The sequence below is a fragment of the Bombina bombina genome, chromosome 7 (assembly GCF_027579735.1).
Source record: "Bombina bombina isolate aBomBom1 chromosome 7, aBomBom1.pri, whole genome shotgun sequence".
NCBI classification, from domain to species: Eukaryota; Metazoa; Chordata; class Amphibia; order Anura; family Bombinatoridae; genus Bombina; species Bombina bombina.
The window spans coordinates 271,320,255-271,346,853 of NC_069505.1; the positions used below are offsets into that span (position 1 = coordinate 271,320,255).

General features: G+C 36.3%; 1 protein-coding gene across 1 annotated transcript in view; it reads left to right on the forward strand.

The window, feature by feature from the left end:
* The window catches only part of FGD3 (FYVE, RhoGEF and PH domain containing 3), a 398,102-nt gene that overhangs the window by 295,356 nt on the left and 76,147 nt on the right, over positions 1-26,599 (forward strand). Inside the window, exons 9-12 of the mRNA XM_053720753.1 lie at positions 88-146; positions 10,173-10,319; positions 13,378-13,470; positions 16,417-16,496. Of these exons, the coding sequence (XP_053576728.1) occupies positions 88-146; positions 10,173-10,319; positions 13,378-13,470; positions 16,417-16,496 (379 nt within the window). The remainder of the gene's footprint in view (positions 1-87; positions 147-10,172; positions 10,320-13,377; positions 13,471-16,416; positions 16,497-26,599) is intronic.

The window sequence follows — 26,599 nt, forward strand, 5'->3', positions numbered from 1 at the left end:
GCATAACTTTACGAACCAACTCAATAAGTAGCACACTGTATGCTGGCTGAATGTTTAATGTGTGTAATTGGATCATGCTTATTACAGAATCCCTGGAGCTCATTTCTACTGCAGCAAATCACTCAAACGCAGCCATTCGAAAGATGGTAGGTAAAACGGTTTACTTATGTTACTTATGGTGACTGTTAACCAGGTTTTTTTTTTTTATTATTATTTTTTTGCTACATATAATTAAGTATTTGTAAAATAATTCAAAGTATAAATTTAATTTGGTAGTAACACTTGTAAGTCTTAAGTCCAGTGGCAGTTCCCAAATCTTCCTGCTGCCTGGAATTTGCAAGAACAAAGCAAATAAAATAATAGCAGATAAGGAAGTTTTTGTTGCGGGGGGATATTATCATGTTTTTCCATGTTGTCAGTCAGCAAAAGATGTGCATAATTATTTGTTACTGCCCTCTCCTGCTGAAAAAGAAAATATTTCTCTCCTTAATTTATTCTGGATGATCTTTTTTACCTGTTGGAGTGTTTTATTTATAAATAGATTCTTTATGTCTATTTTGTTATTTGAAATTGTTGCTCTAATTGCAAGCTTTACTGGAAATATCAATGGTAGCTATACAAAAGCTATGTAAACAAGGTATAACAGCGGATATCAACCTCCGTGTGAATGGGGGGAGAGAAAGAGCCCAGCCTATTTGAAGGGATGGTTCTGCTGCAATTTTGAATACAATTAACTCTTATTAAGTTATTAGTTAATTATGTAAATTGTTGTTTTTAATAAAGAAAGCTGATGCAAAAATATATACTTTATAATATATTATGTGACGGTATATCTCTAGTTGTATATTCTTACTACAGTGAATAAATAATACAGCGCTTCAGTAGTTTATTACACCATGCGGCACTCACTATTCTTTTCTTATTAATCTTTTATATCCTTTACTGACTATGATCTCGTCACTGTCTCTCTTCAAGGACAATTTGAGCAGAGAAATTATGATTTCTAGATGCCAGTCTTCTACTATAAATAACATGATCCAATTTAATTTGTAACAATGTGTTTAAAGGGACACTGAACCCAAATTTTTTCTTTCGTGATTCAGATAGAGCATGCAAATTTAAGCAACTTTCTAATTTACTCCTATTATCAATTTTTCTTCATTCTCTTGCTTTTTTTATTTGAAAAAGAAGGCATCTAAGCAAGTTTTTGGTTTAGAACCATGGAAAGCACTTGTTTATTGGTGGGTGAATTTATCCACCAATCAGCAAGAACAACACAGTGTGTTCACCAAAAATGGGCCGGCATCTAATCTTACATTCTTGCATTTCAAATAAAGATACCAAGCGAATGAAGAGAATTTGATAATAGGAGTAAATTAGAAAGTTGCTTAAAATTGCATGCTGTATCTGAATCACAAAAGAAAAAAATTGGGTTCAGTGTCCCTTTAAATGTCCGAGTTAACAAACATGTAAAGGAGAACAAATATGGAAGTAGAATGAATGGGGAGAAGAAATATATACTTAATTTTCTCCACAGTGGTAAACTGAGATTGTATTCCTTTTTGTTGCTCTGGGGTTAAAGGGATATGATACCCAAATGTTGAAGCAATTGAAAGTGATTTAGCATATCTGTAAAATGCTGAATCGAAAATATCACCTTAACATCTTTAGGTAAATACTCCCTCAGTAACAACATCCCATTGCAAAGGGACTTTATGCAGCCAATCAGGATGCTAGTCCTGGGACTTGCATTGAGGATGCATCTGACATGTGCAGGCAAAATCATTTGAATTCATTTCAAGGATGTTTGCTATGAAATCTTGCAAGAGTTCAATACAATCCCACAAGATTGTAGCAAAGGAAAGTATGACATCAGCACTGATGAAGCTGATTGGCTGCTTTTTTAGTGAACATGCAGCTGACAGTAGCTAAAGGATAACTGATCAGATAGCCCTTATTCTTGTAAGATAAACAAAATTTGAGGTAAAATCACTTCTTTTTTACATAGAGTTGTTCATGTGATATTTTCAGGTGATATTTTTACAGTTATGCTACATCACTTTCAAGTGAGTTAGCATATGGGTTTCATGTCCCTTTAAAGGGACAGTCAACACCAGAATTGTTGTTGTTTTAAAAGATAGATAATCCCTTAATTACCAATTCCCTAGTTTTGCATAACCAACACAGTTATAATTATACTCGTTTTACCTCTGTAATTACCTTGTATCTAAGCCTCAGCAGACTGCCCCCTTATTTCAGTTCTTTTGACAGACTTGCATTTTAGCCAATCAGAGCTGTCTCCATGGTAAATTCACGTGCATGAGCTCAATGTTATCTATATGAAACACGTGAACTAATGCCCTATAGTGGTGAAAAACTATCAAAATGCATTTAGATTAGACACGGCCTTCAAGGTCTAAGAAATTAGCATATGAACCTCCTAGGTTTAGCTTTCAACTAAGAATACCAAAAGAAAAAAGCAAAATTGATGATAAAAGTAAATTGGAAAGTTGTTTAAAATTACATGCCCTATTTGAAACATGAAAGTTTTTTTTTTACTTGACTGTCCCTTTAATGTCAGAATGAAAGAATAGAGATTTTGCTAACAAAATGACAGTGGCTAGCCTTCTTTACAAGTCCAGACTGGCTTTTCAAAATAAAGTACAGAAAGTAGTGAGGGAATATGGCCATTGAGAAACAATTGTGCTTTTTTGTGTATTGATAGTTGGCTAGTATGTTAAGTTGTTGCAAGCCATTACAACATGAAAATCTTGGAATCACAGTGGGCCAGATTGCAAGTGGAGCACTATTTAGGGTTAGATCGCGACTTACAATTTGAAAGTAAATTCACAAGCAAAATTGAAAGAAAATGAAAAAATACAAATGAAATTCGTCAGTATTTATTTGTATCCTTTAAATGACTTATACAGGCTTAATACTTACCTCAATCTTTAGTGCAGTTCCTGGAAGCCGAATTGCTAAACTTCTCTGTTAGCGTAGATCTGGCAAGAAGAGGATCGAGTTAATGTGCTCTCCAGAGCGTATTAGGGTAAATATGTAGCTATAGATGAACTTTTCACCTGTAGCTTTGAAACATTTACATACGTTTAACGAAAATGAATGTAAATGTTTAACGAAAATGTGATTTTCATTTCATTTTAAACTAAACGAAAAACGAATAGTGCAGGCAACGAATATTCAGGGAAATGAATTTCCTTGAATATTTGGAATGAAAACTTGGTCCGAAAAGAAATTTTGTATAAATATATAGTATATATATTACTCTTTACTCCCGCTAACCCACCATTCGCAAATGTATTTTGTGCTCGAGCGAACATGCTTAAAAGGACACTTAAGTCAAAAATAAAGTTTTTTGATTCAGATAGAGCAGCAGTTTTAAGCCACTTTCCAATTTACATCCATTATCAAATTTTGCACAGTCTTTTTATCTTCACACTTCCTAGGGAACAAGATACTACTGAGCATGTGCACAAGCTCACAGGGTATAAGTATACTAGTCTGTGATTGGCTGATGTCTGTCACATGATACAGGGGGCTGGAAAAAGGGAGAAAAAATAAATTTGTCCAATAAAATTCAGAGTAGGTGTTAAATCATTGTATTTTTATTATGCTTGTGTTAATTATGCAATTCTACTGCATTGAGCGGTCCTTTTATTTCAACTTGTAAAAATGTGCAAGTTAGCGCAGATGCGATATTGGTTATCGTAATCTGAGCCAACAATAGCGCATCACTTGTAATCTGGTCCACTGTGATGGGTTTTTTATGTCCCTTGTAAGCATGCAGAATTTACAAGGGTTTAATCCTGGTATCTGCAACATTTGTTCCATTTTGTAACCACATTATGGAGTAATTTTTTCTTTCAAGTGATTCTGTCTCCAGAGACTTAGTACTTTGAATCAGCCTCATTATATGTTAATGACTGGATCTGTCTCTTTCTTGTACTTCTTTGGCTGATTTTCTTGAAGTCCCACTGGCTGGAAGCACTTCTGTATCACGGGTATCAATATCATGCAGCTAAATTTAGTCAACTACCTTTTAATGGCTTGTGTGTCTGTAATGAGTCACATCCCGTTGAGATTTTCGGGCATTTCAATCATTGAGCAGCATAGAGTTGAATAACTCAGTCTCTTGTGCTTTAATAACTTTGTAGAAAGACGAGGTCAAACGCAGACTCAGCTGGGGGAGAGCAATACATAAAATAATTGGGTTGGAACAAATGAATCATGAGCAGAATCCTTGCTGTGGTAGAGAAGATTCTTTTAATTCTAGCAGTCAGTGTTTTCGTTGTTTTTTTATAGAAGCTATTTTTTAGGAGATCAAAAAGTGTTTTATTTGTTACATCTAAACAAGACAATTTTAACCTGTATTGTTTTTTTGTTTGTTTTGCTAAATGCTGGTTCCTATAGTCTATATATAATATGTATTGTATATATACATGCACAGGGCAGTGATTTAACAGTGAAGTACGCTAAACATGGATTAATCAAGGAGTTAAATATTTGAAGTGGCACACAGCAGTGACTGAATTCTTAGTTGTCCAGAACACACCTGGATAATCGATGGGTTAAACCTATGTAGCAGAACACACATGCAACAGTGTTCCATTCCCTAGATTGCACAGCATACACATGGACAACCAAGTGGTTAATTCACTGCTGCAAACCATTTTTACAGTGGGGAATTAACCTCTTGATTACATGAAACACACAGAGCAGTGATCTGACCCTTAAGTTACAATCTAGGTCAGTGGCATCTGATAAAGGAAAAAAAAAATTAGCCTGGCTGCTAAAAAGATAATTTGCAAATCTCACACCTGTTTCCTTCCAAGGAACAGGGAACATACAAGAGTACCAGAGCCAATTTTCTAGGCAGTACTGGCTTCCCAGTGTAGCCCTCTTTTTTATATATAATAATTCAAACAGAGAAATAGAAATATACTGTAAATGTATCTAATTTTCATATATATTTCAGTTATCCAAGCCTGTTCAGTTGTATAAGCCACTGAATATTTTTTCTACTTTGGCACAGTAGCTGTAAATATGGTACTAAAACTGTTTCCGGGAAGAGCTGAAAACGTGTTTACATAATAAAAAGGCCTTCTGCCATATATAGGGTGACCATATTGCCACTTTAAAAAGGGAAACATATGAAAAATGTCAGGGCTGTTTAAATAAATGTTTTGAATAATGTTCCATTATAAGAACCCTGACATATGTATCCCTTTTTAAAGTGGTAATATGGTCACCCTAGCCATATAGCAAAATGCAAGTCTGTAAATAGAGATAAGGGAGCAGTTTGCAGAGGCTCAGATACAAGCTAATCACTGAGGTAAAAAGTATCTATACTATAATTGCGTTTGTAATGTGTCAGTCGCTGTCGGCAGTTGCGCACGCATTCCTCAAAGGAATGTTGGCAGCGTGAGGCAGTCAAAAAGAATGTTGGCCAAAAGCAAACCGCAGGTGGATTCTTTAATCGCCCTGCCATTTTCAGAATCCACCGGGATGCAGCGAAGGCAAACGGAGCATTAAAAAAAAAAACCTAACCGCCTGCAATAAGCATTAATAAAGAAATAATAATAACCGCCTGCAATAAGTATTAAAAAACAAACAAAAAAAACAAAAAACGCCCGCAATAAGTATTTTTTAAAAAAAACCTAACCGCCCACAAGAAGTATTAAAAAACAAACAACTACCTAAAATAAATATTAACCCCTAAATCAGCCAACCCCAACATCGCAAACTACCTAATACATCTATTAACCACTAAACCGCCATTAACCCAAATTGCTAATTAATCTATTAACCCCTAAACCGCCATTAATCCACATCGCAATTAACATATCTATTAACCCCTAAACCGCCAAACCCCACAACGCAAATAACTAATCACCAAGCCCCCTAAACTAACATTACTTTAAAAATAAATCTAAAATTACAGACAATGAAAAAAGTCTAACATTACACAAAATAATAAACCACATTATCCAAAATAAAAAAATTAGACCTAATCCCTATGAAAATAAAAAAGCCCCCCTAAATAAAAACACCCCTAATCTAAGAATAAATTACCAATAGCCCTTAAAAGGGCTTTTTAAAAGGGCTTTTTGTTGGGAATTGCCCTAAAGAAATCAGCTTTTTTACATATAAAATATACTAATCCCCCCTCTAACATTAAAACCCCCCACCCACTAAACCCCCCAAAATATAAAAAAAATACTAATAAACCGAAACTACCTATTGCCCCTAAAGGGGCATTTGTATGGGCATTCAGCTCTTTTTTTACTGCCCTTAAAAGGGCATTCAGCTCTTTTTCACATTGCCCAAAAAAAACCTAATTAAAAGAAATAAAACATTTTTTTTAAAAACAAACAAACACTAAAGCCCCAAATAGGTACTCACGGTTCCAGAAGTCCGGCGGGTCCATCATCTTCATCTACAGCGAAGGCAGAGCGGAGATGCAGAGCAGTGTTCCCAGACGTGGCGATCTTCAGCTGCACTCCTCGGCGGCGTGGAGGCTCCTCTTCATGCGATCATTCACCGCACCCTGAAGATTAAATGCAAGGTACCCCATAACAGACGATAAGATTTCAGTTGCTCTCATCCTATTGGCTGTTCACCAGCCAATACGATTTCACTTGCTCTTGGTTTCAGTGTGCAGCGGACGATCACATGAAGAGGAGCCTGCACTCTGCAGGGGAGCACTGTCACGGAGGACCGTTGCCGCCGAAAATCGCCACATCTGGGAATACTGCTCCGCAACTCCACTCTGCCCGCCTTCGCTGTGGATGAAGATGATGGATCCGCCTGGAAGAAGACCTCCGCCGGACTTCAGGAACTGTGAGTACCTATTTGGGGTTTAGTGTTATTTATTTATTTATTTATTTTTTTAATTATTTTTTTTCATTAGGATTTTTTGCGCAATGTGAAAAAGAGCTGAATGCCCTTTTTAAGGGCAGTAGAAAAGAGCTGAATGCCATTTTAAGGGCAATGCCCATAAAAATGCCCCTTTAGGGGCAATGGGTACTTTAGGTTTATTAGTGTTACCTTTTTTTTATTTTGGGGGGTTTGGTGTGTGGGGCGGTTAGTAATTTTTTAGGTAAAAGAGCTGTTTAACTTACTAGCAATGTCCTACAAAAGACCCTTTTAAGGGCTATTGGTAGTTTAGATTAGATTAGGGTTTTATTTTAAAAAAAGGGGGCTATTAGATTAGGAATAGAACAATAAATTAAATTAATAAAAGAAAAATCTTTTACAAAGGATATGTATAGAGAAACTGCAGAGCCATGAATAACAGCTGCAGATCAATTGAGGGTTACTGCCATTGGTCTGTCACGGCTCTGATAACCGGAAAAAAACTACATAAACAAAGAAAAAGAAAAGAACAGGCGCAATATGTCTGTAAAATACACAATTTATTACAATTTCACAAATAAAAACTCACAAGGGTGAACTCAACTTAAATGAGGTATGTAAAAAGCACTTGAGAACCATCCAAGTCTCTCACACAATATCCGACAGGTGCTGGTTTCAACCACAACTTTGCCTTTAGTGTTGAAGCGTCCTAGTGTCAGACACACACGATGGATCTATTCCCTATTACGGGGAAAGCTGTGATACCTTAACGTTCCTGGGACAAGAGAGTACTTAAAGACAGTCCAATGCAAAACACACGCCACACTAAATCAGCTGTATGCAAGCAATAAAGCCGGCAGCTTGCATCAGCTGTTTGCGGTAGCGGTTACGTGGTGGGCGTGGCCTTACGCTTTTCGTAAGGGTTCTCCTTACTTCGTCAGAGGCTGCCCACTAATTCCACCATCTCACTCTTAAAGCCTGTGATGACACTACGCTCCTCCTCCGCAAGCATGTAACGCTGACAGAGTAAACAGCAGGTGATGTGTTGACTCTCACTTTTCTGCATTCATCGTTAAGGAGTATTGTATTTAAAGGACATCACATATCCTAGTTTGATTCTTATAACAGTTATAAACCATATACTTGATAGAAAGATATTCTCTGCTTAAGAGTCATAACAACATAATATGATACTTCTAAAGGAATTCAAATTTTTATTAATAATAATGATTTTACTTTGAATAATAAAACCATAAAAACTGAATATAAGACGCTTATAAAATTCATGTAGCATAAAATAAATTAAATGATGCATTATACAAGTTATAATTTAATAAATATATATGTCGATTGAAAAAGGTTTACTTGATAAAAAGTCATTTTATTTGTTTAAAAATATACTTTTAGGAAGAATAAATTTCGCTAATCTAAAACCTAATTCATGTATATAAAAACGATAATATCACACATAGAAGGAAATTATTATTACATATGTTTGGGAGAAAACCTACTTAATATATACAGATCCTTCATGCAAAACTTTTACAGAAAGACAGCTAATATTGGTCTGCAATAGATCATTTATACAGTATGTTTCCAATTCATACAATATAGTTAATAACCTTACACCTCACTACCCCTGATACTAACTAATGTGAAAACATGTGTGTGTACAGAGATTCTATATGTGGGGACTCTAAGAGATTATTAGATAAATAGATATTGCCAATACTGGAAAACACTATAAGGCTCATTCATGTTTGCCTATGAGGTTATTAAACAGATCAACCATAGAGACCATATTCATTAACCAGAAAAGAGGCCAAATCTATATCTCTATTCATTCCGTTCGGTTCGAGGGACCCCAGGGTCCTAATCCAATAGGTTTCTCTACGTCGTAGGGTTATGAGTCTATTCCCCCCTCTTATATCCAGTCTCACTCTCTCGATCGCCTTAACTTTAAGGCTGCTTGGATCTTTATTGTGCACTTCCAGAAAATGAGCTGAAACGCCATGAGTTACAACTCCTTTTTCAATATTGACCAAATGCTCTCCTAAGCGGATCTTGAGGCTTCTTTTGGTCCTCCCTATATAAATTTTCCCGCAAAGACAAGAGAGATGGTACACAACATGTAAACAACTCAGACAGTTCTTTCTTAGATCTTAGATGTGGGAGAAAGAACTGTATGAGTTGTTTACATATTGATAAGGATCACTCAGAATTTAGATCTCTGAGAGATAATAAAACATATCAAATCAAAGAAAACATAAATTGTAAAAGTACACATGTTGTGTACCATCTCTCTTGTCTTTGCGGGAAAATTTATATAGGGAGGACCAAAAGAAGCCTCAAGATCCGCTTAGGAGAGCATTTGGTCAATATTGAAAAAGGAGTTGTAACTCATGGCGTTTCAGCTCATTTTCTGGAAGTGCACAATAAAGATCCAAGCAGCCTTAAAGTTAAGGCGATCGAGAGAGTGAGACTGGATATAAGAGGGGGGAAAAGACTTATAACCCTACGACGTAGAGAAACCTATTGGATTAGGACCCTGGGGTCCCTCGAACCGAACAGAATGAATAGAGATATTGATTTGGCCTCTTTTCTGGTTGATGAATAGGGTCTCTATGGTTGAATGAGCCTTATAGTGTTTACCAGTATTGGTAATATCTATTTATCTAATAATCTCTTAGAGTCCCCACATATAGAATCTCTGTACACACATATGTTTTCACATTAGTTAGTATCAGGGGTAGTGAGGTGTAAGGTTATTAACTATATTGTATGAATTGGAAACATACTGTATAAATGATCTATTGCAGACCAATATTAGCTGTCTTTCTGTAAACATTAGATTAGGAATATTTATTTTTTATTTTGTATAATGAAGTTTATTTTTCAGTAATCTTAGCTTTTTTATTGTTTGTAATTTTAGCTATTGGAAAGGGGGATAGGGACAGGGGGAAAGGGGGATAGGGACATGGGGAAAGGGGGATGGGGACAGGGGGATGGGGACAGGGGAATAGGACAGGGGGATGGGGACAGGGGAATAGGACAGGGGGATGGGGACAGGGGGATAGGACAGGGGGATGGGGACAGGGGGACAGGGGGATAGGGGAATAGATGAATAGAGGGATAGGGATGGATAGGTATATATCATTAAACATTTTGGCCCGTGTGCAGGGGCTTTACCACTAGTATTAATATAACCGTGTTGGTTATACAAAACTTGGGAATGGGTAATAAAGGGATTATCTATCTTTTTAAACTATAAGCAACACTTATTTACTCTGTTTCCAAAGGAAAAGATGAACAAACTGCTAGAGGTATATGAACGTCTTGGAGGAGAAGAAGATATAGTAAATCCAGCTAACGAACTAATTAAGGAAGGACATATACAGAAATTATCTGCAAAGAATGGTACAACTCAAGACAGGTATTTATATTTGGTAAGTATATATTTTTATTCCTGAATTTATTATATAGTCCCTAATCATTTGTCACCAATTATTGTTGCCCTCTTTTGATTTCTTCTCCTTTAATTATGTATTTTCAATTCTTCATGGAAGCCGCTACCAGATTCTAACTTCATTGTTGTTCTTCATCTGTAAGGTACTTCCTCTCTTAATAGTCAATATACATTTAACAATTTAACTTAAATTATACAGTCCATAAAACACAATCTTCCAGTTTTTCATACTCTTACTCCACCACTGTCATATTAAAACATAGCTAACCTTATCTTATCTCTTCTGATAAATCTATACATTTACAATATAAAATGTTTACTTAGGTGTCATAAAAAAAAAACTTTGCCATATACTTTTAATTTTGTCCCCTTTTCTTGTAATCTAAGAAGTTTCTTAATGTTATGGGTGTTATATCTGTCCTTATCTAATCTCTTCTGCTGAGGATATTTAGGGACACATAAAGTGTGTAAACAATGGCTGTGTATAATATAGCAAGGTTAATGGGACTTTAACCCCTATTATGCAGTTACTTTAACATTGCTATATTCTACACAGACATAGTTTGTGTGTCCCCTAACTGTCCTCAGCATAAGAGATAAGGAAAGCCTAGGTTACAACATGGCAGCCCCTGTTACTTTATTCAAACGAAAATACTTCATATAAACTAAAATGTAACACTTATTTTTTCAACATTTAAACTCATAAAATATTTTAAAAATACATTATAATTTTATACTCAGGCTAAAATTTACTTTAAATTATGTGATGTGAGACCCCAAATTTATTTTGTGATTTAGATAAAGCATAACATTTTAAAAAAGTTTCCAATTTACTTCTATTATTAAATTTGCTTTGTTCCCATGATATCCTATGTTGAAGAGATACTTAGGTAGCATCTGGTGATCTACATGACAGGAAATAGTGCTGGCCTCTAGTTCTCTTGCAAACATTTTTGTAAAACTGCTGCATTATAGTGCTCCAGAAATGGGCCGGCTCCTAAGCTTACATCCCTGCTTTTCATTAGAAGATACCAAGAGAACAAAGAAAAATTGCTAATTGTTTAAAATCGCTGCTCTATCTGAAACATGAAATAAAAAATTAGGGTTTCAATGACATTTGTCTAAAGTTACAACTTACTTCTTAACTCTTTGGTTCCAAACTAAGGTTCTTTTTCTTTACTGGTATCTGTTTTACAGTTTTTATTATTATTACTAATAACTATAATGTAATTTATTTGTAAAGTGCAGTAAAATTCTGTACAAGAGTTGCCACTGCTTCATGAAATAAAAGGAATACAGATGCATAAAACAAAATAATACACTGAAGATCTCACAATGATTACAATGTCTCCTAGTAGTGAACCCCACAACATTATTTAGCTTAAGACATTTCCTGCTGCAAACACATTATGACCACTGCTCAGTTTGCATTTTGTATAGTCTCCAATAGGAATTAGGGAATATTTCAGTATATTTGTTACAAATGTGCACTAAACAAATGGGTTTTCACAGGCTAAGGCTGTAAAATTTGAAAGAAAAAAAAAACCTTTGAAAGCTGATGCAAACTGCTTTATTTGAATGCAAGTGTGTCAGGTATAGAGAGGGATAATGTGTCAAATTGATTTCAAAATCTTAAGATGCATAGGCTATCATAGAGGTTTCAGACTAAATTAAATGGGCTTGAAATTGAAACCCCCACAAATACCATGTAATATAATTTACATAGGAATTCTCATTAATTTAATAGGGTTCATTGAATGTAATTAAGGACAGTTTCCAGTATTCCAAATTTATAAGACGATATTTAAAATTTGAGGTCAGTGAGTAGCATCTATTCAAATTTCTGTCCTCATCAGAGAAAGGATATAACAGATTTTATATATATATATTTAAAAAAAAACTAAGACAGGCGCAATTAGAATGTGTTGGCATTGCAAGTTTAAACTGGTTTAAACTGAGGCAGTGTCTGAGAACTGGCAAACAAATGCAGACAGATTTTCATCCAGGATGTCTAGCAAATGTTTATTTAAAAAAATCAATCATTCAGTCTGCTCAAATTGCAATAAGCTATAAAGAACAATAAATAAAAGCAAAACATATTTCATCCCATTAGTAAACAAAAATGGATTCAAATATTTTATTTAGACCAATAATATGAAGTGGTGGTTCTAGTGGGATGCTGAAGGGTGTTCTATGTACCCTATTCATGTACTGTAGTATTCCAAACCTTAAAAGTGCCAGCTGCCCTGAATTTGTAGGGTAGTGTCTTTTTACATGCCTAGCGCTTTAGGCAAAGCAATGAAATAGGTAATACAGGGAGAAGGGGGTTTATAATAATTCTGTCAACTTTTTGTACCACCTTTAGGAATCCACTAAAAAATAGGGCTTATTTTACCCCATAACTGGATCCACAGGTGCTAGTCATATTCACATCAAAGAAATATGTTATAAACTGAAAATTATAATGTATACAACAATGCAGTAGCCTCCCACTCTTTTTTATGTGTTATGATCCAGGTTATTCTCAATAAAGGCCCTTTTTTTAAAAAAAAAAACATTATTCCGCTGCACACAGCTACTTTTAAACGTTGTGCAGCTTGGAATAGTACCCATGAAGGTCTCTGTAACTGAATTTTAGTCTTTTTCTGTGTTTTGCCTTCTGTTCTCATTGAGTCAGAGCTCCTGCTGTGTTCTGTTGATTGTTCATGTGCAAAAATGTAATAAAAATGATCTTATAAATATAGCCATGGAACCAATATTTTTTATGTTATTCTGTATCTATATTGCTATGATTTAGGCTTGGAGCCCAACCCATGCCATTTCATTTCTATTTGATGTCTTGCCTTCAAAATTTACAATACATTCCTTTATTCTTATGTTTCTTTTAATCTGAAATCTAAAAGTTCTTATTTTATGTAAGAGACTATCATTATGGCTCAACGCTATTCAGAATTGGCTTTGTAGATATTCTCTCTGAGGGGCCATAAAGCCAATTATTCTGATGAGACACTGAGATACCCTTTTCTCTTCTCTTGCAGTTTAACAGCATGTTGCTATATTGTGTACCTAAACTGAGACTTATGGGCCAGAAGTTCAGCGTTCGTGAAAAGATTGACATAGCAGGAATTCAGGTTGGTGTTCGAAAAATGTATTTTCATTTGGTTTAAAGTAGTTTATCTATTAGACTTTTCGGAATATGATTAAACAAAATAGCTCAACATAATTTATAATGTGATTGGTTTAGCTGCTATTTACAGATTCGCCATACAACCAGTTTTGTACTTGTGTTTTATTACAACACACTTATATCCCATATAATGATTTTATTTCAGAGTATACCAGTTTATTGCTAGATGTTGTCTAACAGTCACAGGCATGGTTGACACTTATTTCTATGTTGTTCTATAAATGGGTTTTGACACTTGCCTAATGGCAGAAAAGATACATAAATGAACAGCTAAGCCTAAAGTATAAGAACAGCCAATAGAAATGAAACAGCCAATAGAATGCAAGCTCAATCCTATTGGCTGATTGGATCAGCCAATAGGATTGAAGTTCAATCCTATTGGATGATTGCATCAGCCAATAGGATTTTTTCAACCTTAATTCCGATTGGCTGATAGAATTCTATCAGCCGATCGGAATCTAAGGGACGCCATTTTGGATGACATCACTTAAAGGAACCTTCATTCGTCGGGAATCGTCGTAAGAAGAGGATGCTCCGCGACGGATGTCTTGAAGATGGACCCACTCCGCGCCGGATGGATGAAGATAGAAGTTGCCGTCTGGATGAAGACTTTTGCCCGTTTGGAGGACCACTTCTCCTGGCTTGGATGAAGACTTCTCCCGGCTTTGATGAGGACTTCTTGCCGCTTCGTTGAGGACTTCTCCCGGCTTCGTTGACGATGGATGTCCGGTCTTCAAAACTGTAAATGGATCTTCAGGGGTTAGTGTTAGTTTTTTTTTAAGTGTTTATTGGGTGGGTTTTAGTTTTAGATAAGGGTTTGGGCAGCAATAGAGCTAAATGCCCTTTAAAGGGCAATGCCCATCCAAATGCCCTTTTCAGGGCAATGGGGAGCTTAGGTTTTTCAGTTAGGGTTTTATTTGGGGGGTTGGTTGTGTGGGTGGTGGGTTTTACTGTTGGGGGGTTGTTTGTATTTTTTTTACAGGTAAAAGAGCTGATTTCTTTGGGGCAATGCCCCGCAAAAGGCCCTTTTAAGGGCTATTGGTAGTTTAGTTTAGGCTAGGGTTTTTTTTTATTTTGGGGGGCTTTTTTTATTTTGATAGGGCTATTAGATTAGGTGTAATTCGTTTAAATATCTTGTAATTTGTTTTTTATTTTGTGTAATTTAGTGGGGTTTTTTTGTAATTTAGGTATTTGTATTTAATTTAGTTAATTGTATTTAATTTAGTTAATTGTATTTAATTTTGGTCATTTATTTAATTGTAGTGTAAGGTTAGGTGTTAGTGTAATTCAGGTTAGGTTTAATTTTACAGGTAAATTTGTATTTATTTTAGCTAGGTAGTTAGTAAATAGTTAATAACTATTTAATAACTATTCTACCTAGTTAAAGTAAATACAAACTTACCTGTAAAATAAAAATAAACCCTAAGCTAGATACAATGTAACTATTAGTTATATTGTAGCTACCTTAGGGTTTATTTTACAGGTAAGTATTTAGTGTCAAATAGGAATTATTTAGTTATTAATAGTAGGTTTTTTTTACATTTATTTGAATTATATTTAAGTTAGTGGGTGTTAGGGTTAGACTTAGGTTTAGGGGTTAATAAATTTAGTATAGTGGCGTCGACGTTGGGTGCGGCAGATTAGGGGTTAATAAATGTAGGTAGGTGGCGGTGATGTTAGGGGCGGCAGATTAGGGGTTAATAATATTTAACTAATGTTTGTGATGCGGGAGTGCGGCGGTTTAGGGGTTAATATGTTTATTATAGTGGCGGCGATGTCCGGAGCAGCAGATTAGGGGTTAATAAGTATAATGTTGGTGTCGGCAATGTCGGGGGCGGCAGATTAGGGGTTAATAAGTGTAAGATTAGGGGTGTTTAGACTTGGGGTTCATGTTAGGATGTTAGGTGTAAACATAAATTTAGTTTCCCCATAGGAATCAATGGGGCTGCGTTATGGAGCTTTACGCTCCTTTATTGCAGGTGTTAGACTTTTTTCAGCCTGCTCTCCCCATTGATGTCTATGGGGAAATCGTGCACGAGCACGTACAACCAGCTCACCACTGACTTAAGCAGCGCTGGTATTGGAGTGCGGTATGGAGCACAAGTTTGCTCTATGCTCACTTCTTGTCTTTTAACGCCAGGTTTATAAAAACTAGACATGTGCGATTCGGTTCGGTCCGAATCGAAATTCAGATGAATTTTGTCGAATTCGGATCGATTCGAATTTCCGAATTGCGGCAGTGCCGAATCTACCGAATAAATCCGAATCGATTCGAATTTATTCGGATGGATTTGGATGGATTCGGATGGCCATGTATTACACTAGTATTGTACAGTATACTAGTGTAATACACAGCACATCCCACTTAACAGTGCCGAAATTCCGAAAATCCGAATCGATTCAAACTGAACCGAATTTCCCACGAATCCGAAAGAATCCGAATGAATCCAAAATGAATTCATTCGATTTCTTCCGAATTCGAATCGATCCGAATTGATCCGAACCGAACCGAATTTTTCGCGGCTGCACATGTCTAATAAAAACCTGTAATACCAGTGCTGTAGGTAAGTGAGCGGTGACAATAACGTGCAAGTTAGTACCGCACCCCTCATAACGCAAAACTCGTAATCTAGCCGAAGATTTGTTAACAACGTTTTAAGGTATTTTTTTTTTGTTTTGTTTGTTTTTTGTTGTTGTTTGGCTTGCTGATATAATTTATAGAAAATAAGTTATAAGAAATATTTTTTCTTCACTGAGTGAGGTTTTTTAATGCATTGACTGTGTGGTCAAGGAGGATGGGTATTATCTCTGAATAATTTTACCTTTTCTATTTATTAGTTTTTTTAATATAGTTCATCAAAATATGACTATTGCTATGTGTGTTTTATAGGTCCAAGATATAGTCAAGCCAAACACATCTCGCACATTTTTGATAACAGGGAAAACAAGATCACTGGAACTGCAAGCCAGGTATTGTATAGTTGTATTTAAAATAAATAAATAACTGAATTATCATTGAATTAGGGTGTTTAATTAATACTTTATAGCTGGAAAATATTAACCTCTACATACAAATTGTATCTCCTTTATTGACATTTAGTAATGAATAATCCAACGTTGGAGCTATTTACTAAAAGAGCAGCTATACAGAAAGGTTACGCTAGGCATACTTACTTGCAAAAAATAATAATAATTACTTTTTGTCTGGTGTCATTGTACTTAAAGTGAATGTAAATATTGATGCTTAAGTGCCCAGTTTTTAAAAATTCGATTAAAAACAGGGGCACTTTAATTCATCAAAATTTACATTTCACTTGTGCTGTGAAAAAAAACGTACCTTTCTTTCATGTAATTAACAAGAGTCCATGAGCTAGTGACGTATGGGATATACATTCCTACCAGGAGGGGCAAAGTTTCCCAAACCTTAAAATGCCTATAAATACACCCCTCACCACACCCACAAATCAGTTTTACAAACTTTGCCTCCAAGGGAGGTGGTGAAGTAAGTTTGTGCTAGATTCTACGTTGATATGCGCTCCGCAGCAAGTTGGAGCCCGGTTTTCCTCTCAGCGTGCAGTGAATGTCAGAGGGATGTGAGGAGAGTATTGCCTATTGAATGCAGTGATCTCCTTCTACGGGGTCTATTTCATAAGGTTCTCTGTTATCGGTCGTAGAGATTCATCTCTTACTTCCCTTTTCAGATCGACGATATACTCTTATATTTACCATTTCCTCTACTGATTCTCGTTTCAGTACTGGTTTGGCTTTCTACAAACATGTAGATGAGTGTCCTGGGGTAAGTAAGTCTTATTTTCTGTGACACTCTAAGCTATGGTTGGGCACTTTATTTATAAAGTTCTAAATATATGTATTCAAACATTTATTTGCCTTGACTCAGAATGTTCAACTTTCCTTATTTCCAGACAGTCAGTTTCATATTTGGGATTATGCTTTAAATTATCATATTTTTTCTTACCTCAAAAATTTGACTTTTTTCCCTGTGGGCTGTTAGGCTCGCGGGGGCTGAAAATGCTTCATTTTATTGTGTCATTCTTGGCGCGGACTTTTTTGGCGCAAAAATTCTTTTCCGTTTCCGGCGTCATACGTGTCGCCGGAAGTTGCGTCATTTTTGACGTTATTTTGCGCCAAAAATGTCGGCGTTCCGGATGTGGCGTCATTTTTGGCGCCAAAAGCATTTAGGCGCCAAATAATGTGGGCGTCTTATTTGGCGCCAAAAAATATGGGCGTCGCTTTTGTCTCCACATTATTTCAGTCTCATTTTTCATTTGCTTCTGGTTGCTAGAAGCTTGATGTTTGGCATTTTTTTCCCATTCCTGAAACTGTCTTATAAGGAATTTGATCTATTTTGCTTTATATGTTGTTTTTTCTCTTACATATTGCAAGATGTCTCACGTTGCATCTGAGCCAGAAGATACTACAGGAAAACCACTGCCTGCTGGATCTACCAAAGCTAAGTGTATCTGCTGTAAACTTTTGGTAGCTATTCCTCCAGCTGTTGTTTGTAATAATTGTCATGACAAACTTGTTAAAGCAGATAATATTTCCTTTAGTGATGTACCATTGCCTGTTGCAGTTCCCTCAACATCTAAGGTGCAGAATGTTCCTGATAACATAAGAGATTTTGTTTCTGAATCCATAAAGAAGGCTTTGTCTGTTATTTCTCCTTCTAGTAAACGTAAAAAGTCTTTTAAATCTTCTCTCTCTACAGATGAATTTTTAAATGAACACCATCATTCTGATTCTTTGGACTCTTCTGGTTCAGAGGATTCTGTCTCAGAGATTGATGCTGATAAATCTTCATATTTATTTAAGATGGAATTTATTCGCTCTTTACTTAAAGAAGTACTAATTGCTTTAGAAATAGAAGATTCTAGTCCTCTTGATACTAATTCTATACGTTTGGATAAGGTTTTTAAAGCTCCTGCGGTTATTCCAGAAGTCTTTCCTGTTCCTAATGCTATTTCTGCAGTAATTGCTAAGGAATGGGATAAATTGGGTAATTCATTTACTCCTTCTAAACGTTTTAAGCAATTATATCCTGTTCCGCCTGACAGGTTAGAATTTTGGGACAAAATCCCTAAAGTTGATGGGGCTATTTCTACCCTTGCTAAACGTACTACCATTCCTACGTCAGATGGTACCTCGTTTAAAGATCCTTTAGATAGAAAAATTGAATCTTTTCTAAGAAAAGCTTATCTGTGTTCAGGTAATCTTCTTAGACCTGCTATATCATTGGCTGATGTTGCTGCAGCTTCAACTTTTTGGTTGGAAACTCTAGCGCAACAAGTAACAAATCGTGATTCTCATGATATTATTATTCTTCTCCAGCATGCTAATAATTTCATCTGTGATGCCATTTTTGATATTATTAGAGTTGATGTTAGATTTATGTCTCTGGCTATCTTAGCCAGAAGAGCTTTATGGCTTAAGACTTGCAATGCTGATATGGCTTCTAAATCAACTCTACTTTCCATTTCTTTCCAGGGAAACAAATTATTTGGTTCTCAGTTGGATTCTATTATTTCAACTGTTACTGGTGGGAAAGGAACTTTTTTACCACAGGATAAAAAGTCTAAAGGTAAAAACAGGGCTAACAATCGTTTTCGTTCCTTTCGTTTCAACAAAGAACAAAAGCCTGATCCTTCGTCCTCAGGAGCAGTTTCAGTTTGGAAACCATCTCCAGTCTGGAATAAATCCAAGCCTGCTAGAAAGGCAAAGCCTGCTTCTAAGTTCACATGAAGGTACGGCCCTCATTCCAGTTCAGCTGGTAGGGGGCAGGTTACGTTTTTTCAAAGAAATTTGGATCAATTCTGTTCACAATCTTTGGATTCAGAACATTGTTTCAGAAGGGTACAGAATTGGTTTCAAGATGAGACCTCCTGCAAAGAGATTTTTTCTTTCCCATGTCCCAGTAAATCCAGTGAAAGCTCAAGCATTTCTGAATTGTGTTTCAGATCTAGAGTTGGCTGGAGTAATTATGCCAGTTCCAGTTCCGGAACAGGGGATGGGGTTTTATTCAAATCTCTTCATTGTACCAAAGAAGGAGAATTCCTTCAGACCAGTTCTGGATCTAAAATTATTGAATCGTTATGTAAGGATACCAACGTTCAAGATGGTAACTGTAAGGACTATATTGCCTTTTGTTCAGCAAGGGAATTATATGTCCACAATAGATTTACAGGATGCATATCTGCATATTCCAATTCATCCAGATCATTATCAGTTCCTGAGATTCTCTTTTCTAGACAAGCATTACCAATTTGTGGCTCTACCGTTTGGCCTTGCTACAGCTCCAAGAATTTTCACAAAGATTCTCGGTGCCCTTCTGTCTGTAATCAGAGAACAGGGTATTGTGGTATTTCCTTATTTGGACGATATCTTGGTACTTGCTCCGTCTTTACATTTAGCAGAGTCTCATACGAATCGACTTGTGTTGTTTCTTCAAGATCATGGTTGGAGGATCAATTTACCAAAAAGTTCTTTGATTCCTCAAACAAGGGTAACCTTTCTGGGTTTCCAGATAGATTCAGTGTCCATGACTTTGTCTTTAACAGACAAGAGACGTCTAAAATTGATTACAGCCTGTCGAAACCTTCAGTCTCAATCATTCCCTTCGGTAGCCTTATGCATGGAAATTCTAGGTCTTATGACTGCTGCATCGGACGCGATCCCCTTTGCTCGTTTTCACATGCGACCTCTTCAGCTCTGTATGCTGAACCAATGGTGCAGGGATTACACGAAGATATATCAATTAATATCTTTAAAACCGATTGTTCGGCACTCTCTAACGTGGTGGACAGATCACCATCGTTTAATTCAGGGGGCTTCTTTTGTTCTTCCGACCTGGACTGTAATTTCAACAGATGCAAGTCTCACAGGTTGGGGAGCTGTGTGGGGATCTCTGACGGCACAAGGAGTTTGGGAATCTCAGGAGGTGAGATTACCGATCAATATCTTGGAACTCCGTGCAGTTTTCAGAGCTCTTCAGTTTTGGCCTCTTCTGAAGAGAGAATCGTTCATTTGTTTTCAGACAGACAATGTCACAACTGTGGCATACATCAATCATCAAGGAGGGACTCACAGTCCTCTGGCTATGAAAGAAGTATCTCGAATTTTGGTTTGGGCGGAATCCAGCTCCTGTCTAATCTCTGCGGTTCATATCCCAGGTGTAGACAATTGGGAAGCGGATTATCTCAGTCGCCAAACGTTGCATCCGGGCGAATGGTCTCTTCACCCAGAGGTATTTCTTCAGATTGTTCAATTGTGGGGGCTTCCAGAGATAGATCTGATGGCCTCTCATCTAAACAAGAAACTTCCCAGGTATCTGTCCAGATCCCGGGATCCTCAGGCGGAGGCAGTGGATGCATTATCACTTCCTTGGAAGTATCATCCTGCCTATATCTTTCCGCCTCTAGTTCTTCTTCCAAGAGTAATCTCCAAGATTCTGAGGGAATGCTCGTTTGTTCTGCTAATAGCTCCGGCATGGCCTCACAGGTTTTGGTATGCGGATCTTGTCCGGATGGCATCTTGCCAGCCATGGACTCTTCCGTTAAGACCAGACCTTCTGTCACAAGGTCCTTTTTTCCATCCGGATCTGAAATCCTTAAATTTAAAGGTATGGAGATTGAACGCTTGATTCTTGGTCATAGAGGTTTCTCTGACTCCGTGATTTATACTATGTTACAGGCTCGTAAATCTGTATCTCGAGAGATATATTATAGAGTCTGGAAGACTTATATTTCTTGGTGTCTTTCTCATCATTTTTCTTGGCATTCTTTTAGAATACCGAGAATTTTACAGTTTCTTCAGGATGGTTTAGATAAGGGTTTGTCCGCAAGTTCTTTGAAAGGACAAATCTCCGCTCTTTCTGTTCTTTTTCACAGAAAGATTGCTATTCTTCCTGATATTCATTGTTTTGTACAAGCTTTGGTTCGTATAAAACCTGTCATTAAGTCAATTTCTCCTCCTTGGAGTTTGAATTTGGTTCTGGGAGCTCTTCAAGCTCCTCCGTTTGAACCTATGCATTCATTGGACATTAAATTACTTTCTTGGAAAGTTTTGTTCCTTTTGGCCATCTCTTCTGCTAGAAGAGTTTCTGAATTATCCGCTCTTTCGTGTGAGTCTCCTTTTCTGATTTTTCAAACTTTTTTGCGAACTTCTTTTGAATTTTTACCTAAAGTTGTGAATTCCAACAACATTAGTAGAGAAATTGTGGTTCCTTCATTATGTCCTAATCCTAAGAATTCTAAGGAGAAATCATTGCATTCTTTGGATGTTGTTAGAGCTTTGAAATATTATGTTGAAGCTACGAAATCTTTCCGTAAGACTTCTAGTCTATTTGTTATCTTTTCCGGTTCTAGGAAAGGCCAGAAAGCTTCTGCCATTTCTTTGGCATCTTGGTTGAAATCTTTAATTCATCTTGCCTATGTTGAGTCGGGTAAAATTCCGCCTCAAAGAATTACAGCTCATTCTACTAGGTCAGTATCTACTTCCTGGGCGTTTAGGAATGAAGCTTCGGTTGACCAGATCTGCAAAGCAGCAACTTGGTCCTCTTTGCATACTTTTACTAAATTCTACCATTTTGATGTATTTTCTTCTTCTGAAGCAGTTTTTGGTAGAAAAGTTCTTCAGGCAGCGGTTTCAGTTTGAATCTTCTGCTTATGTTTTTTGTTAAACTTTATTTTGGGTGTGGATTATTTTCAGCAGGAATTGGCTGTCTTTATTTTATCCCTCCCTCTCTAGTGACTCTTGTGTGGAAAGATCCACATCTTGGGTAGTCATTATCCCATACGTCACTAGCTCATGGACTCTTGTTAATTACATGAAAGAAAACATAATTTATGTAAGAACTTACCTGATAAATTCATTTCTTTCATATTAACAAGAGTCCATGAGGCCCACCCTTTTTTGTGGTGGTTATGATTTTTTTGTATAAAGCACAATTATTCCAATTCCTTATTTTATATGCTTCGCACTTTTTTTCTTATCACCCCACTTCTTGGCTATTCGTTAAACTGATTTGTGGGTGTGGTGAGGGGTGTATTTATAGGCATTTTAAGGTTTGGGAAACTTTGCCCCTCCTGGTAGGAATGTATATCCCATACGTCACTAGCTCATGGACTCTTGTTAATATGAAAGAAATGAATTTATCAGGTAAGTTCTTACATAAATTATGTTTTTAATCTTGACAGCAGTTCCAGCTTCCTCCACCCGTCGCAAATCCTCTTCCTGGGTCTAAAATGAGGAATCCGGCTTCCTCTAATCACAGTGTTGAATCAGACACTGATTCCCCTGGGGGGAAGCCGTGATTGGAGGATGACCTATCCATCATTTCTGACATCAGAAATGGCTTGTGACGACTGGAGGAAGCTGGAGCTGCTGTCAAGTTTAAAAGGTATTTTTTCACAACACGAGTGAAATGTACATTTTGATGAACTAAAGTGCCCCTGTTTTTAATCGAATTATTAAAAACCGGGCACTTTAGTATCAAAATTTACATTCACTTTAATAAAATTACTTTTGTTTGTGGAGGCTTTTCAGATCCAGAATTGTTGGCGTTTTTTTTACAATCATCCAGTGTACAGCTTGGTATCCGATATTAGTTATGCACATATACATAATTATATTTTAACGTTTTTTTTGGCTCTTAATAATATATATGTATGTACATATATATATATATATATATATATAATATATATATATATATATATATATATATATATATATATATATATATACTGTATATAATATATATATATATATATATATACCTTTAATTACTAATATTTAAATAGATTAAAAAAGGGAAAACACCTTTAATGCAATCTGTGTAGAAAGACTTTAAAAAAAGATGGCACAGGAGCAAATAACTTAAACAGAATTGACTTTACATTTAAGGATTTTTGTTCAGTAAGGGCTGGGATTATTGAAAACAAATCCTGTAAGTATTTTTTCAAAACTGAACCAAGGAGGATGGAAAGAAACACAGAAATAGGAGGCAATCTCCAAAGATTCTACAGTGAATGCATACAATTCTCAAAATATTTTTGGCAAATGTATTTCTGTGATGGACAGCAAGATGCATTCTTCTCTACTGATCTCTGAGCTCAGGCTGGGAAGATGTCTAGAGTAGTGCCTTCTTCAAAGTTGGAAAAACTTTGACTTGGAGTTATCTAAGTCAATACAACACTACATGTGAAAACTAAATAAAAGCTTGTATAGTCGCAAGAAAATAATACAAATGCCTGTATCTATGGGTGCAACAATTTTTATTTATGTACAAAAATAAGAGAGAAATAGTTGATGTTGCAGGGTGTTTAAATGAAGACTTGGTACCATAAGATACTCAGTTTGTTAGACTTTTTAGTATGGTCTTCTACAGCAAGTTGGAAAGAGAGATTCCCCCCATTCAAGTGAGGGGCCACACAGGGATGATAGGGACCCCATACCCTCCGTTAAAACTCTGTTTTGGGTGTTGTAGGTGATTGCCATTTGATCAGCAATCACCTAAATTTGGGAACTTTGAGGTGTAATGGTAAGTAAAGGTTTTACCTTTTACTATAAATAAATTCAGATTTGGAAAGATGAGAGGGCAGCTACAGGTCAGGAGCAAGCCAGGATGAGTAGCCAGGAGATCCATCAATATAGCAGCAGAGGTGCCTGAGTATAATTCAAAAGGGTAACCATATTTTGTGAGCAGAAGTTCATTAATCAGGGAGTCAGCCAACATCGGGCATATGATCAAAGGTTGAGAAAAATACAAGTCCAAAAAACAATCTCAAGATCAAGCCTGACAGAAGTGGACAAGAACAAAAGTTACAAGGTTCTAAATACAAAAACAACCAAGCACCAAATGAAAGGAACTGCACGTAACAAAAGGTGCTTGATCAGTAATAACCTCCGGCTGAAAATTCAAGTGAACAAGAATGTGAGCCAGTTAACATAACTACAACAGTGCACAAGATTCACTTAGAACGTTTGCTTCTAGTTCTTTTCCCAATGCAGCTTGAGTAGAACGAATTGCTAGAGGTCTTACAAAAGGCAGACTCCTGTTTTTCAGTGGAGCGGTCTCAAGTGAGAGTGGTGAGGGCTCTGTAGTGATGTCATCATGCGCAGCATGATTCAGTCACAAGGAACATACACACACTGAGAATAAGGAGGGAATAGGGGGGCTACTTGAGAATGAGGAATAAGCATCTTTATAGGAGGACAACAAAGTCACATCTTTCACATATGCTAAGAAATGTTGAGGTACCATTGCTGTTATCTGTATTCATGAGCTTAAGGATGTTAACAAAATAATTAAAATGATTGAGGGCTTTAGCTCTACATTATGCTCAAAAGCTAAAGTTGACAAATACTGTATATATGAAACATAGGTGGAAGTCAGAATATTGAGTAGTTAGCCACGTTTTTCAGCAGATGGATTAAGTGTTAAAGCCCTTTGTCAAACTTCAACCAAGGCATTCTACATGGTTAACTGGTTTATGAGCATAAAAGCTTTTGTATAATCTTATTTGCAAGGAAAGGGTAACTGATGTGCATAGTGAAGGTCATGGCTGTAGCACAATTTACAACAAAACAATTATAAAAGTTTGCGTGTTGTAAAGGGCTTTACATCTAATGGTAAATATTTAGAATTTTATTTTGGAGTCTTGCAGAAACATTAAAAATGGAATAAAGTTATTGAGGCCTTGATATTCAAAATGTATCCAGCTTGGAGAGAAATTGTAGTTCAGACTTCAAAGAGGCTGAACTTACTGAATTTTCAAAAGAAAAAGGGGGCGCAACTCTCCAGCATGTCGAGATCTCTCTCGTTTATATATGTGAAGCAGAGTCAAGCCCAGTGCAATATAGCACTGCATGATAGGATAGTTTTGATACACTTACACTTTGTGCATTGTATTTTATATTACTATATATTTCAGAATGGGTCCTTTCAGTATTATTGAATTTATGGGGGCAATCATATAAAACTTTAAACTTTCATGATTCAGATAGAGCAGCAGTTTTAAGACACTTTTCCAATTTACTTCCATTATCAAATCTTGCTGTCTTTTTATATTCAAACTTTTTTGGGAGCAAGCTCCTACTGAGCATGTGCACCAGCTCACATGTGTATGTATACTAGTCTGTGATTGGCTGATGTCTTTCACATTATACGGGGGCCCAGAAAATGTGAGAAAAAATAAATATGCCAGAAAAAATCTACTGCATATTTCAAATTCAGAGTAGGTGTTATTGCATTGTCATTTTTATTATGCAATTGTTAATTATGCAATTGTCCAACATTTAGTGGTCCTTTAAGCTTTGCACTTTCTCGTTTGTATTTTAATACATTTAAACTTTGATCTAGCAGTGGTTTTAAACATTCTGATTATGATTTGAAAGTTTCTGTGTTACTTTAATAACTTAGGATCATACTTTGTATATTTGTGTGTATCTTTTACAAGTTACATTGCACTTTGTATTTTCTCCATTGTAAACTGACTGCTTCAGAAAGGGGGGAGGGAGAGGGCAGTTTCCTGGGCCAAACAGGGGAGTTCCCAGTGTATGCCTGAAGCTTTCTCACAAGTCTTGTGAAATTGTTTAAGCATTTTAAACAAGCTGATCTAACTGATTTACTTTGCCAGTTGTATGCAGGTGAAGTTTGATCAAAATTCACAATACACCTATTTTAACTGACAGAAAAGTAATATATACTAATATATAGACAAAAGCAAGTTAAATTGTAGTGAAAACATTTCAGTTTCATTTGGAATTTATGCAAATGGAGCCTTTATATCAGCCTCAGGGGTTATCCAGCTACCTTCTCTCTCCTATGTGAAATATTGTATCCCAGAGAACTTCATTACTTTCTATAGAAGGCATTTCTCATCTCTCTGGAATTTCCAGGTTTCTCCCCTTTTCTTGGAAAATTCAGTCAGTTCTACCCCTGTGAAGTTAGCACTATAATCTCTCTCCAAACTAGAGAATGTTTGATTATCTGGCCCATAGAAAGTAATGACGCTCTCTGGGAAACTGAAGCAGACAGTTTTTCAGTTTTAATT